Consider the following 16,126-nt stretch of genomic DNA (forward strand, 5'->3'; position numbering starts at 1 on the left):
AGAGTCTAGGAAGGGCGAGACCCCAGCTGACAGGCGGACCCAGAGGAGGAAAGAGCAGAGGAAGAGGTGGAGCAAGGCTAGGGTCTTAAACTGGTGTCTGGGGGGAGGAGACTCAGACGGAGCTTCGGCGGTCTAGAGTATCAGACGTAGAGCTGCACGCTGCTGATGTGAAAGACAAACTGAACTTCAATAAAGACTTTTGTATATAACCACGAACTGGCGTTGGTCCTTTGTGAGCTGGGACCTCGGGCAGCTCTGACAATAGCCATACTTGGAAATACTTGTGGATGACTGTAAGATGATTGCTGATGATGTTGCTAACTAATATTTACTTCTATGCTGTTCTGGAGGGGCCCCCAAACTTCAGAAACACATTTTCAGGGTGCTATCAGATACGTCTATTCAACCAAAAGCCATTTTGCAAGCAGAATGGGAGCACTGGATTTGACTGTTAGTCACATTTAGCATCTTGCAGACTGTAAATAAGAGAATCTGAAGGTACTACACTAGAATGGGGCTGGGACAGGGGCAGAGGACAGGGCTATCCAACGGAGGAGGGGTAAGAGGGGATTGAGGTGCAGATGAGAGGTGAAGATTATAAATATAGAATTTAGTCAGGGAAAGATGATGCTGTAAAGGCTAAGGAGGAGGCAGAAAGAAAAAGGAATTGGCGCCTGGCTGCAGTGTGTGGAGGCTGCTGCAGGTTGGCTGTGGACCAAGCAAGAGGTAAAGATAGTTGAGGCAGAAACCTGTTTTTCCTGGCTGGAAGCCATGGCAGAAACTAGATGGCATGGAATCATAGAAGATGTGAGTTCATCTTACTCAGAGGTTGACTACCCAGCACAATTCAGAACCTAGGGCAGGCTTCCTCAAACACGGCCCTCCAGATGTTTTTGGCCTACAACTACCATGATCCCTAGCTAGCAGGACAGGGGTCAGGTCAGGGATGATGGGAATTGTAGTCTCAAAACATCTGGAGAGCTGAGTTTGAGGAAGCCTGTCCTAGGGAATCACATGGGATGGGCAGCAGAGAGAAAGGAACCTTGCACCATTGAATGTCCTGGGTAAAACAAACAGGTAAAGGCCCTGCTCTGTGGTCCTGGCCTGTGTCTGCAGAAGGGGAGGCTGGAGTGGAACCCAGAGCTGCCCCCAGCTAACCTAGCTGAAACAGTCACATTGAAATCAGTGCAAGACGTTAGTCATGGCTAACTGAAGTCACATTTATTTCAGTGGGAAGTATGTGTAACTAACCTAACCTGGATCCATCCCAATGGTTTTTTTCCCAAGTTCAGAAGAATACTCGATGCTATCCATATTGACTTGATTCTGATGTATTTTCATATAAGCTTTGTCTGAATGGAATCAATTGAGACACATTTATAGGATTCATCCAAGTTGTGGGTTTCAGGAAGATTCTCTTTTTTTAAAAAAAAAAAGTGTTTGTTAATTTTGAAGATTATCCTGTCATTTGATCAAATGGTCCTCCAGTTTTAGGCCTGCCGCCTTCATCAGTTAGCTGATGCAGGATGTAGTACCACTAACTACCCTATCCAATCAGAACAGCTTGTGGTGAAAATACGGTAATAATAAATGGATCCCTGTATTTCAAGGCTTATTGCATTCCCAATAGAGTATGGAAGGCATAGGATGTAGGCAGTATTCTTCAAAGGGCTTCCTAAAAGAGAAGAGAGAAAGAAACAACATTTATGAGAGACAGGTTGGGGCAGTTGGCATTTGCCTTAATAATCTATGTTACCAGCTGGAGGACCAGATCCAGAAATGGTCACCCCTACAAGAGTGACTTTGGACAGAACCACACCTGTCAATCACCTGATGTCACATAATTGTTAGGATTTCACCCCTCCCTATGCTGCAGATAGGGATCACTTGTTGGAGCACATGTCTGTATGTAATGCATTTCAGCCGCTGATTGTTAGAGCTATATAAGCAGAAAGGGAGATAGACTGTTTGTTCTCTCACAGTGATGTTTTGTTTCAGTGTTCTCTCCGAGGAAGAGAGAGAAAGAGGAGCCATGCTTACTTTGAACTGTTATGTTTGATTTCGTTGCAATAAATTAGGATTAGATGTTACACCGCAAGGCTAACGCTTCTATTTTGGATTCTGCTGGTTGTGTGCTCATGTCCCATCAGTGTGACGGGAGACCGGAGTGAAGAATCCCAGGCGATGCTGCACTGGGGGAAGGCACAAGGCCTCAGCATTATCTCACAACAATTATATCAGGTGATATTAAATTTCAGCCACAGTTTCAAAAAAAGATTCTTTCTTTGCAGATGCATTTTGAATTCAAAAATTATTCCAGCACTGCAAGGTGCTTGGGATTTGGCACCAAGTTCAGCAGAGGCTGAAAAGGAAGAATTGAGAGCTCCAGGTTCTTCCTTTGAAAAATAAGGCAGTGGTTTTACATGTCCCACAACTGATGTCATATTTCTATTTATGGTATCAAGAGATGAACAGGTGGGCATGACTTGGGACAAATGGCCTCTTAAGACAAATGGAGAGGCCGGGGTGTGTGTGTCTAATTAGGCCTGTCAACTGGAGGCTCCCAACTGGAGTTTTTTTGTTTTCTAAAAAAGCACCAAAGTGTAGAACGAGCTGTCAAGCCTCTGCTTAAAGACCTCCAAAGTAGGAGACTCCACCACACTCCTTGGCAGCAAATTCCACTGTCGAACAGCTCTTACTGTCAGGAAGTTCTTCCGAATGTTTAGGTGGAATCTTCTTTCTTGTAGAATCCACGGATCCATTGCTCCGTGTCCGCTTCTCTGGAGCAGCAGAAAACAACCTTTCTCCCTCCTCTATGTGACATCCTTTTATATATTTGAACATGGCTATCATATCACCCCTTAACCTCCTCTTCTCCAGGCTAAACATGCCCAGCTCCCTTAGCCGTTCCTCATAAGGCATCATTTCCAGGCCTTTGACCATTTTGGTTGCCCTCCTCTGGACACGTTCCAGTTTGTCAGTGTCCTTCTTGAACTGTGGTGCCCAGAACTGGACACAGTACTCCAGGTGAGGTCTGACCAGAGCAGAATACAGTGGCACTATTACTTCCCTTGATTTAGATGCTATACTCCTATTGATGCAGCCCAGAATTGCATTGGCTTTTTTAGCTGCCGCGTCTCACTGTTGGCTCATGTCAAGTTTGTGGTCAACCAAGACTCTCAAGCTCTCAAGCCAGGTGTCCCCCATCTTGTATTTGTGCCTCTCATTTTTTTCCCCCAAGTGCAATACTTTACATTTCTCCCTGTTAAATTCATCTTGTTTGTTTTTGCCCAGTTCTCTAATCTGTCAAGGTCGTTTTGAAGGGTGATCCTGTCCTCTGGGGTGTTAGCCACCCCTCCCAGTTTGGTGTCATCTGCAAATTTGATCAGGATGCCCTTGAGTCCATCATCCAAGTCGTTGATAAAGATGTTGAATAAGACCGGGCCCGGACTAGTGGCACCTCACTAGTCACTCTTCTCCAGGATGAAGAGGAACCATTGATGAGCACTCTTTGGGTTCGGTCAGTCAGCCAGTTACAAATCCACTGAGTGGTAGCATAGTCAAGACCGCATTTTACCAGTTTCTTTACAAGAATATCATGGGGCACCTTGTCAAATGCCTTGCTGAAATCAAGGTAGGCTACATCCACTGCATTCCCTTCATCTACCAGGCTTGTAATTCTGTCAAAAAACGAGATCAGGTTAGTCTGACATGACTTATTTTTCAGAAATCCATGCTGACTATTGGTGATCACAGCATTCCTTTCTAGGTGCTCACAGACTGTTTGCTTAATGATCTGCTCCAGAATCTTCCCTGGTATTGATGTCAGACTGACTGGGCGGTAATTATTTGGGTCCTCTCTTTTCTTTTTTTCTTTTTTATTATAGATATTTTATTAAGTTTCAAACACAAATCAAAAAGTGAACACACAAAATCCCTTCACCATGAAAACAACAAACTTGAAAAGCAAATACAAATACGCCAACAATCAGTATAAAAAGAAGAAAAAAGAAATAAGACAAAACATTTTATATATATATATATAACTAACTGGACTTCCTCACGTCTCCCTAACCCTGCGTTCTTTTCAATAAAAATACCAGCAAATTATTACCTTGTTTCATACCTTATTTTGTACTTTTCAAATATCATATTTCTAAATTTAAAGTAATTTTTATCCACTTATTTATAACTTAATTTTCTATATCTCACAATCAAATTACTGGATCCATATTTTTCTGGATCGTGCAATTTCTTAACATTCGTACAACTTATACTGTTTTTGTAAATAGTCCTTAAATTTTTTCCAGTCCTCTTCCATTGTTTCTACTCCCAAATCTCGGATTCTGCCAGTCATTTCGGCCAGTTCCATATAGTCCATCAATTGCGTCTGCCACTCTTCCAGTGTGGGCAAATCTTGTGTCTTCCAGTATTTTGCAATAAGTATTCTTGCTGCTGTAGTCGCATACATAAAAAAAGTTCTATCCTTCTTTAACACTTTCCGGCCGACAATGCCCAAGAGGAAGGCCTCTGGTTTCTAAACAAAGGTATATTTAAATACCTTTTTTAACTCGTTGTAGATCATTTCCCAGAAGGCCCTCACTTTTGCACAAGTCCACCAGAGGTGAAAGAATGTCCCTTCAGCCTCCTTACATCTCCAACATTTATTATCAGACAGGTGATATATTTTTGCAAGCTTGACTGGGGTCATGTACCACCTATATATCATTTTCATAATATTTTCCTTCAGGGCATTACATGCCGTGAATTTCATTCCGGTGGTCCATAACCTTTCCCAGTCCTCAAACATAATGTTATACCCAATATCCTGAGCCCATTTTATCATGGCTGATTTAACTGTCTCATCCTGAGTGTTCCATTTAAGCAGCAAGTTATACATTCTTGAAAGTACCTTAGTCTTTGGTTCCAACAATTCTGTCTCTAACTTCGATTTTTCCACCTGGAATCCTATCTTTTTGTCCAACTTAAAAACCTCTTGAATTTGAGCGTAATGTAACCAATCTTGCACCTTATTCTTTAATTTCTCCAAGCTCTGCAATCTCCAATTGTTTCCAATTTTTTCTATTATTTCCCAATATTTCGGCCAACCGGCCTCCATATTGAGTCTTTTTCGGGCCTTAGCCTCCATTGGTGATAGCCATCTCGGGGTCTTGTTTTCTAATAAGTCCTTGTATTTAGTCCAGACAATAAAAATTGCTTTTCTGACAATATGGTTTTTGAACGCTTTATGAAACTTAACCTTGTCATACCACAAATATGCATGCCATCCAAACGCATTATTAAACCCTTCCAGATCTAGGACATCAGTGTTCTCTAACAGTAACCAATCCTTCATCCAGCAGAAAGCTGCAGCTTCATAATATAACCTTAAGTCCGGCAGGGCAAATCCCCCCCTTTCTTTTGCATCAGTTAGAATCTTAAATTTTATTCTGGGCTTTTTGCCCTGCCAGACAAACTTAGAGATATCTTTCTGCCACTTTCCAAAACATTCCACTCTGTCCACAATTTGTAGGGTTTGAAACAAGAACAACATCTTTGGCAACAATCTTTATAGCTGCGATTCGACCTAACAAGGAAAGTTTCAATCTTGACCAAGTTTCTAAATCCTTTTTAATTTCTAACCAACATTTTTCATAGTTGTCCTTAAATAAATTCAGATTTTTAGCAGTCAAGTTTACCCCTAGGTATTTCACCTTCTTTACCACTTTTAAGTCTGTCTCTTTCTGAAACCTTTCTGATTCCTCAGTTGTCAATTTTTTTTCCAAAACCTTAGTTTTTTGCTTGTTCAGTTTGAACCCCGCCACCCGACCAAACTCATGAATTAATTCTAGAACTCTCTTCGTACTAGATTCTGGCTCCTGTAATGTTAAAACCAAATCATCTGCAAAAGCTTTCAATTTATATTGTTTCACTTCGACCTGTATTCCTTGCACCAACCGGTCCTCCCTAATCATGTTCAAAAGCACCTCCAGGACAGAAATAAATAACAGAGGGGATAAGGGGCAACCTTGTCGTGTTCCTTTTTCAATTTTGAACTCTTATGTCACCACATTGTTAACTATCAATTTAGCTTTTTGCTCTGAATAAATTGCCTCTATTCCATTTTCAAACCCCCGTCCCACTCCCATCCCTTCCAAGTTTTTCTTCATAAACTTCCAAGAAATGTTGTCAAAGGCCTTCTCCGCATCTATAAAAATTAATACTGCTTTTGTATTGATGTTAGTTTGCAAAAGTTCCAAAATATCAATGATATTCCTAGTGTTATCAAACAAATGTCTACCTGGAAGAAAGCCTGCCTGATCTTTATGAATTACTTCATTTAGTACTTTTTTAAGTCTACTTGCCAAGATATCTGCAAAAATTTTGTAATCCACATTTAGGAGTGAGATGGGACAGTAGTTCTTAAGTTGAGTCTTTTCAGTTTCCACTTTAGGTATCAATGTGATGAAAGCTTCTTTCCACGATTCCGGTGCCTTCCTCCCCTCCATAATCTGATTGCATACCTCCATTAGTGGTTGTATCAAAAAGTCTTTCAATGTCTTGTAGTACTTGGAGGTAAGTCCGTCTGGCCCTGGGGATTTGCCTAGTTGCATATTCTGAATGGCACCCTCAATTTCTTGTTGAGTTATCTTATAATTCAGAATTGTTCTTTTTTCTTGAGATAATTTCGATAGCCCATTAGCTTTCAAGAATTGTTCTATCTCCTTCTCTTCCATATAAAGTTGTTTGAAGTATCTCTGGAAACACTTTCTAATTTCCTCAGGTTTCTGGATATTTCTCCCTTCAATCTCTAGGTTTGTGACCGTATTCAGTTTTTGTCTCTTTTTCAACTGCCAAGCTAGCAGTTTCCCACACTTATTTGCTGATTCAAATGATATTTGTTTCATTTGTTTAATTTTCCACTCAACTTCTTGATTTATCAATTTAGCATATTGTGCTTGGTAAAACTTAATTTCTCTCAGAACCTCCTGTGATTTTGGTTTTGATCTCAATTTTTTCTCACCATCTCTTATCTTCTCTAGGATCTTATCCTTTTTTTCATTCCAAAGTCTTTTCTTTATCGTGTTCTGTTGTATCAAAAACCCTCTCATAACGGCTTTACTTGCGTCCCATATTGTTCTTTTTCCCACCGTAGTGTTCAAATTTATTTCAAAATAATCTTTTAAGGTTTTTTGGGCCTTCTTGACAATCTCTTGATCTCTTAATATGGTGTCATTCATTTTCCATCTGAAGGAACCGATTGGAGTGAGTCTCATTTCCACTTTCATAGCGTTATGGTCGGAGCAGGTTTTTGGGCAGATTTCCACTTTTCTAGTCTTAGGTGCCAGCCCTCTAGTTATCCATATTTGGTCGATTCTTGTCCATGACAGATGGGCTTCAGAAAAGAATGTTCCTTCTTTACCTAGGGGATTCTTTGTCCTCCAAATATCAATCAAATCCATATTGTCAGTTAGTTCAAAAAAGGTTTTAGGTAGTCTGCCGTCTTTTGTTAAATTTTGATTTTGTGACTTATCCATATTTGTAGAGACCACCCCATTCATATCTCCCATCATAATGATGTTGGTATAGTCCAAATAGTCCAGCATTGTCTCATGCAGCTTCTTATAAAATTCTGATTTCCCCTCATTCGGTGCATAAATTCCTAATATTAAAAACTTTTCTCCTTGAGTCTGTATCTCAATTGCCAGAATTCTTCCTTGCTCATCTTTAAATAAAAATTTTGGTGACAGGCTCTCTTTTGCATAAATCACCACTCCTCTTGTCTTGACTCTGTCCGATGAGATAAATTCTTGGCCTAATCTTTTGTTGATTAACACTTTCCTATGGAGCCTAGTCACATGAGTTTCCTGCAAGCAAATAATGTCCAATTGTTCTTTTTTCAATATATGAAAAATTCTTCTTCTTTTTTCCGGGGAATTTCCGCCATTAATGTTCCAGCTGAGAAGCTGCAGAGTCATCCTGGATCAATCTGTTATTCCTCTGATGGTGGTGTCCTTTGAATCCTCTGATCCCGAGGGTACAGGTGTAGGTACAGGTGCAGGCGGAGGTGGTGGCCAAGATCCTATTGTTCCTTTCTGAAGGTCCTCTTCGTGGTCGTTCAAGAACTTTTGTTGATCTTCTGCTGTTTTGATTTTAACTTTCTTTCCTTTGAAGTTGAAAGATAATCCTTGAGGGAACTCCCACCTAAAAGGAATTGAGTTGCCTTTCAGTAGTCTTGTATTCTGTATAAGTAGCTCTGAGATCCAAAAGTTGTTTCGGGATGTCTTTGTAGATTTCTGCTCTGATGCAGAGTGATTTTCCAAAATGCAGGCCTAGTATTTTATCTCTCTCTTGCTTTGATCTCAAAATGATCAAACAGTCTCTGGATCTGTCCTTCCTCACCACTCTTCCCAATCTAAAAGCAGTTGCAATTTTAAAGTCCTTGTCTTCTTCTATATCCCAGAACTTTGTAAATTCTGATGTCAAATAACCAATCAAATCTCCCTGTTCAAGTTCTGGGATAGCTCTCAATCTGAGATTATTTTCCCTATTTCTCAGTTCAACCATAGACAGGTAGGCCTGCTGTTCACTAATCTGTTTGTGCAAAGGCTTTACCTCCACTTTTATTGCCTCAGCCTTCTGATTGGCTTCTACTGCTTTTTGATTGGCCTCCTCAGCCAGTTTACGATTTTCTGCAGTTGCTTCCTGGAGATTCCCAATTGCTTGTGTATGTTGAGCAACTTGATCTGTCAGTTTGCTAATAGTTGGCTGTAGCTTGATCAATTTTGGACGAATGCTCATCCACCTTTTTGTTTAAAATTGCCAGTTGTTCCAAAATTTGATTTAAAACTATCAGATCCTCCTGCAGCCATATCCTCTGATGGTGTCTGCTCAACTTTCCCTTCTTCTGTCCCTAAAACAGCTGGGACAGATGATCTGCGTGGCTGAGAGGTCAAAGTTGTTTGTACCAGTTGTTTAGCTTTCGTTTTAGCCAATCTTGCTTTCCCTGTACCACTCATTCCAATCCTGACTACGTGCCAAGGTCAGACTATATGCAGTCCCATGGGAAAGACAATTCCAGAGAGTAAACAACAAGGCAGCAAAGAATCGAAACAAAATACAGTTCCCAGACAGTTGTAAATCCAAAGTCCTCTAGGGGGAGTGCAACTGTATTTCAAAGGAAAGAAAGAGTTATTCCGCCATTAAAGTCCCAGCAGTTAAAAACAGATTTAAAGGGAACCTTCAAATTCCTTTTGGCATGTAGAGCTTTTCCCTAGGTTAAAACAAAGTCTCAAGAAAGGTGCAAGAAACAGTTTCCCTATTTGTATCCAAACTGTAACGCTCGCATGTAGCACTTTCAGAATTGAAAACAGTTTCAGCAATTTGATAGTTCTTTTTTGCCCTGGCAGTCCGTGACTTTGGGCTTCTCTGTCATTTGTAAATCCACAAAGGAGAGGAAAAGTCCAATCAAAAGCCTACAAGAGTAAAGCAAAATTGTCTCTTTTAAATTCTTAAAGGCAAGTTCAATTGTTGCACAAAAATCCACACTTTTTACAGCCCTTTTTAAAGTGCTTCCAGCTTGTCAAAATCTTTGCTTTGATCTTTTAAGCACAATCGGGAGACAGACTTCCTGGTTGCGTCTCCCGTTTTCAGCCCAATTCAATGCTTTAGTCCCGAAATTTTTAAATTCCCCTACTCACGGGTTTGTAGTTTAGAGTCTGATGTTCCAGGAAAAAAGGTCAGCGCTCATCGGCAGCAGCCACGCGGCTTCACTTCCGCAGAAAGAGCGATGAACTCACAGCACCGCTCCCCCTTCCACGTTCCGGAGCCCCTTACGGGGTTCCTTCCTCGTTTCTGGGGGGGCTTCTGGCGCCCGCCGAGTCCCACGGCCACAGGCTCACTCTGCCTGTGGTTTTTCTTGATGGGTCACCGCTATGCCGTAGCGGGTGAGCCTTTTCTGCGGAGCCCCTCTTCACAACTCGAAGAGGACCACCATTGCCGTTTCGCGCCGCCTCCTCTCTTTCCCCCTTTTTGAAAATAGGGACAACATTTGCCCTCCTCCAGTCTGCCGGGACTTCGCCTGTTCTCCAGGAATTCTCAAAGATGACTGCCAGTGGTTCTGAGATCACACCTGCCAGTTCTTTTAATACTCTTGAATGCAGTTCATCTGGCCCTGGAGACTTGAATACATCTAAACTAGCCAAGTATTCTTGTACTATCTCCTTAGTTATTCTAGGCTGTGTTTCCTTTGCTGAATCATTTGCTCCAAATTCTTCAGGTCAGGCATTGTTTTCTTTATCGGAGAAGACTGAGGCAAAGAAGGCATTGAGGAGTTCAGCCCTTTCTGTGTCCCCTGTTTGCATTTCACCATCTTCTCCTCTGAGTGACCCCACTGTTTCTTTGTTCTTCCTTTTGCTACGAACATACCCATAAAAGCCTTTTTTGTTGCTTTTAACCTCTCTAGCAAGCCTGAGTTCATTCTGTGCTTTAGCTTTTCTGACTTTGTGTTTCTCTTTCATTATTACATCATGTTTCTAATTTTATTCTGAATTTGCACCATTGGATGATATCCATGCACCCATTTACAGATACTCTGCTGTTCCCCACAAGGAAAAACAACAACAGCCACCCCTAAACTCTTTAAGCAGAATCTCTGCCAGATATATACTAGCTGAGCAGACCATCATGGTGATCAACTAGTTCTTCATTTTGTCTTGCATTATTTCTTCCACCATTTTTCATAATAAACTGTTCTATTGTAAAGGACTCTTGAAATGTACTTAATAAACAAAGAGTATGGGGCTGAAAGCAGTTCTCTTTTCTCTGCCTTGTAATCATAAAACAGAAAAGTTTGTGCTCGATTTGATTATATGATATTGTCATTTATATTTTCATTCTTAGACACTGGTGAGCTGATGCCACTTACCAAGCTAACATCCCATTCTTGCTTGCAGAAACTTTCTTTGCACACTCAACATCATCTGCGATATTGTCATCCAGAAACTCTGCCAGGAAAGTTATTGAAGTTGGCATTGAAGGACAATTCAGGATAGAATAGGGGCTTCTGTTGGTGTATTCTCCACCTTGCTACCTACCATCTGCCTTCCTGAGGTAGCCAAGGTAGTCTCAGCAGCAGTGCTGAAATCCCTCAGGCTCATGGTTCTGAGAGACTTCAACATTTGTGTCATCTCTATCTCACTGGAAGCCACAACCACAGCAGGGCAATGTCCTGTTGGATTCCACTGCCCAAGGCAGTTGCTTCAGCCCACCTGATTGCCTCAATCATGAGTCTGCATCAAGTTACTCCTGCTCCTGCTCCATTAATGGGTCCTTCACCCCTGATGGGACTGAGACTTACTTGGCCTCAGAAAAATCTTCAGGAATGAAGGACCCATTAAATTGGTTTGCCCCCCCAAAAAAACAGATGGATCCAAATAGTTTCCTAGTGACTCCCATTCCTGTCTTCTGTCACTGCTGCAAGTGATTCTGTCAAAGCTCTGCTTGGTCTTTGAAAAATGCCTCTTTTTATCTTTTGAAGGCTTCATTGTGATCAATGGTTTTAATGACGTGAACGAGTCTAGGCACGAGTCTAAGCTCAACAACTTGGCCCCCCCAAAAAAAGAACCTCAGCAACTTTTGTGTCCGGATTTCACTTTCTGAAATATGGCAACCTTACATTAGTCACATTGCAAAGAACAAGAAACTGCAGTAATAATGGGGAGGGATTAAGTATTTGAGCCAAAGTTCCCTAAGTCTCCTCCACAAAAGCCCTTTTCGAATACCAAGACTCAGTCCTGAAAGATATAAATAACAAAAAAGGGGTGCCACTGAGCATGCAAAGAGTGCCTGACACTCATAATTGAGCAGGCATAATTAAGCCACAGCTTGCGAACCAAAGTATGTTGCTAGCATTCAGGCTTAAGCTCTGCCACATTGTGGAGAACCTTTATGGCTCCACAGGCCAGATCCTTATCAGGATCATGCCCATGAGCCAAATTTGATGGCTATGACATCCATATGACATCATATGATATTGCATGAGCATATCCACCCACCGGTCAAAATCCTTTGTGTGGGTTTACCACTTGGGAACCACACCTCAACAGACCAAAGTTGGTGCACTGGGAAGCTCTGAACATAGGGCTGACAAACTGCTTATTTCTAGGGTCCCCGCTGTTGATGGGGAGGGGAGACTGGAGTTTGCAAGTGACAGCAGTGTGGGGCTTCTGCAACCTTGTTTCAGAGGAAATTGCTTGGCATGCCAAGCTGGAGACCTTGGTGGGCCACGAAGGGCCCCAGGGAGCAGATTCCCACCCCTGAAATAAACAGTTCTCCTTGAGTTGCAAAAGGCAAAAGCAAAGAGTCACCACTTACTCTCACAGTCAATACTGCATAGGTTTTTTGTGGGATGCTTTCCATTGTCACACCACAACAGACCACTCAAATAAAATATTCCATAGTATGGATGGCCATCTGTGTACTCATAGTGTTGCGTGTCAAACTGACTTGCGAACAGGACCAAACACAACCCTAGGAGGAAAGCACAGATTAGAAAGGTAGAATGCTTTTTGTTTCCTACATATCAAGTGCAAAACTTCAGAACAGGAAATTTCATATTATATGACTCAATATTTCAGCTAATTACATTACAGAATGTTACCATTACAGAGTAATGAAGAGCCAAAACCCAGACAACCCACCACCACCATCGCACATCTTCATCAGGTGGCTGGCATGAGGATGGAAGGGAGAGGGAGAGAACATACCAGGAAGGGAAGCGGCTGGCGGGAGCCAGCCCTGTGCTGAGAAAGAAATGTTCCCCGGACATTTTGCCAAGTTCTGAAAATTTCCCCTGGACACCATTTTCAGGAGCGGAATCCTGTATATGTCCGGGAAATCCAGGATGTATGGCAGCCCTAACCATTAACCATTCTCAAATTTGGCATTAACCATTCAGTCTTTCACCTAGCGCAGGTGAAAGGTTTGTTTTTCATAATATTTTTCTTTAGCATAAAACACATATTAATAATAATAATAATAATAATAATAATAATAATAATAATAATAATTTATTTGTACCCCGCCCATCTGGCTGGGTTTTCCCAGCCACTCTGGGCAGCTTCCATAGAAACAAAAAATACAGTAAAATATCACAGATTAAAAGCTTCCCTGAACAGGGCTGCCTTAAGATGTCTTCTAAATGTCTTAAGATGTCTTCTAAATGTCAGGTAGTTATTCATCGCTTTGACATCTGATGGGAGGGCGTTCCACAGGGCGGGCACCACTACCGAGAAGGCCCTCTGCCTGATATGCTAATGATGCTATTTGTTTATTATTTTTATAAATGCTTTTATAAAACCAGAAAACTTGATTATTTACACCAATGGAGCTTCCTCACAAATTGATCACAATTTTAAAGGAATAAATAATCTACTCTTAACCCTTCCAAATTCCTTTTTTATGTAACCTGTTACCATGCTTTATGTAATTCCTCATGATAATTTTCTCTATTTTTTTAGAATGATTGTTAATTTAATGAGGGCAGATTTGACGGAGTAGTCCCACCAGCGAATGCCTGAACAAGGACTTTCCCTAGCACATCTGGGCTTCCCATGCCCCCCCAAAATTTTCTGGGGCAAAACAACAACAACAACCCTTGCAGGCAAGTAGAAAGAACTGATAGAGCAATATGCTTAGTGCTGCACTGAATTCCTCCCATCAGATTCAACTGTTTGCAGGTTTTTCTCAATAGAGACCTTTGCAAAACTGAATAAATTCACAATCTGAAACACATATTTGAGGATGTTCACCTTTAATAACACTTAATAAACAAACCACAATGGTAGAACCTGAAAACTCTCTTTTTTATCTCTTTTACCACATAGTACCAGAACTGTTTTGCTCTGTTACACTCCCACCCCAAGAAGTAAAAATCACAATTCTGAAAATAACAGGACATTTTTTGAATATATTTTTTTTGAAAATGTTCTCAATGCCCAATTTTGTTTCTATGGGCCCATTTTGAAAAAGTGGCACATCTGCAAATATTAAACAATGTCAGAGAAATAATAAACATTTTAAAGGACAGTTTAACATCAAGAAAATAATGAATTACAACAAACTCAATCCATAAAAAGCCTTTAACAAAACCATAGCAGGTGGACCTAAATTAATTCAAAGAAGCTAAAGGGAGTCAAGCACCTAAATAACTCACAGTGTCCTACTCCAATGTCGTGGTAACCATCCAGTCCTCGTCTTATTAATTCATCTTGCAGCTCGCATTTTAGATACTTTTTGGACTCGGATGCTAAAATGAGTAGGCAGAGGAAGGCAAGGTTCAGGGCGTTCATTACCACAGATCTCTAAGAAGTAATATGTCCAGAGTCTTGAGAGTTTTTATAGCTGATGGATGTAGACTTGGCCGGGGTGTCCAAGTCTACACCTCTTTCTACAGTGAGTGCTTAGACCAGGGGTCAGGGGTCAGCAAACTTTTTCAGCAGGGGACCGGTCCACTGTCCCTCAGACCTTTTGGGGGGGCGGACTATATTTGGGGGGGGGAATGAACAAATTCCTATTCCCCACAATGCCCCAGAGATGCATTTTAAATAAAAGGACACATTCTAACATTCTACTCATGTAAAAACACGCTGATTCCCGGACCATCCACGGCTGGATTAAGAAGGCGATTAGGCCAGATCTGGCCCCCGGGCCTTAGTTTGCCTTAGAGGTTGCTGAGTTGGTGCAACAACAGGCTAGAATGTCCCTAAGCTGCCCGTGTTTTTTTTTTTGTGTGTGTGTGTGTGTGTGAGAGAGAGAGAGAGAGAGAGAGAGAGAGAGAGAGAGAGAGATGTTATCTATGTTAAGTATAGGTTAACAATAGTGACTCAATACCAATTGAGCCAATCACCCATCTCCTACTACCCTTCTGAGAAAAACCCCACCCCACCAGATAAGGGTCTGGTGACTTCTGCTTCAGAGTATCTGAAGAAGTGTGCATGCACACAAAAGCTTATACCAGAACAAACTTAGTTGGTCTATAAGGTGCTACTACAATTTTTATTTTTATTTTTTATAACACTAGTGCTTTATTTATCTTTCCTGCAGAAATTGTTATCAGGGGAGAGCTTCTTTTGACAAGAATGGATTTTCATGCAGCAGATTGCTCCCCACTATTAGCTCCTATTTGCTGACCATTGTAATCCATTAAGCATAAATATGCTAAACAATACACTCCATAAATATACTGACTAGATTGCTCTGCTGCAAGCTAGCAGCATAGCAATCTAACTTGGGGCAGTAGTATGAGACTTCTGGCCCACGGACAAGGCAGCCAGATCTCCTCACCTGGCCTGCAAGGCACCTTCAGTCATGCCACACCCAGCAGCCTGACACCTGGTGTTGTCATGGGTGTCATCAGCAATTGGGCAGGTAAAGACTCAGCTGGGTCAAAGGGAATTTGCAGGCACAGGCTGATCATCAGGGCTTGTGAAGTGCCTACTGGAAACATTTGTCTTTCAACAAGCCTTTTTAGTTGAGATATATGCCAGTCTGAATCCATATTGTGTTTTAAAAGATTTTTTTTAATTGTTGTTTTCCTCCTTTGTAAGAGAAGGCAGGATATAAATTTATAAATAAAGAAATTATTCCTCACTCATTGGGGGTTGCCCCAGCCACTCTGGGCAGCTTCCAACATAATATGAACACAAAACTAAATATAAAACATTAAAAACATCCTGACACAGAGCTGCCTTCAGATGTCTACGGAAAGTCGTATAGTTGTTTATCTCCTTGACATCTGAAGGGAGGGCATTCCACAGCACAGGCGCAACCACTGAGAAGGCTCTGCATGCTTCCCTGTAGCTTCACCTCTCACAATAAGGGAGCTCCGAGAAGGCCCTCAGTGCTGGACCCCCATGTCCTGGATGGGGGTGGAGACGCTCCTTCAGGTATATGTAGTTGAGGCTGTTTAGAGCATAAGTCGGCAAGCTAAGGCCCGGGGGCCAGATCCAGCCCCCTTCTGGATCTGGCCCACGGACGGTCCGGGAATTGCCACGTGGATCAGCGTGGGGATTCTGATTGTTTGGGCTGTGCAATTTCCCTCCCCTCTCCCTCACACACACCGCGT

The 16,126-nt window shown here is 41.7% G+C and overlaps 1 protein-coding gene across 1 annotated transcript; it reads right to left on the bottom strand.

Annotated features, from left to right (window-relative positions):
• Positions 1–1,199: 1,199 nt before the first annotated feature.
• On the bottom strand, positions 1,200–14,472 carry LOC309522474 (lysozyme C, milk isozyme-like). Its single transcript, XM_082205758.1, has 4 exons — positions 14,216–14,472; positions 12,376–12,531; positions 10,928–11,006; positions 1,200–1,675 (listed from the first exon to the last, which is right to left on the bottom strand). The coding sequence occupies exons 1-4, from the start codon at positions 14,349–14,351 to the stop codon at positions 1,606–1,608; spliced, it is 441 nt and encodes a 146-aa protein (XP_082061884.1). The 5' UTR covers positions 14,352–14,472; the 3' UTR covers positions 1,200–1,605.
• Positions 14,473–16,126: the final 1,654 nt, after the last annotated feature.

Source organism: Podarcis vaucheri, assembly GCF_965113315.1.
Source record: "Podarcis vaucheri genome assembly, chromosome: 17".
NCBI classification, from domain to species: domain Eukaryota; kingdom Metazoa; phylum Chordata; class Lepidosauria; order Squamata; family Lacertidae; genus Podarcis; species Podarcis vaucheri.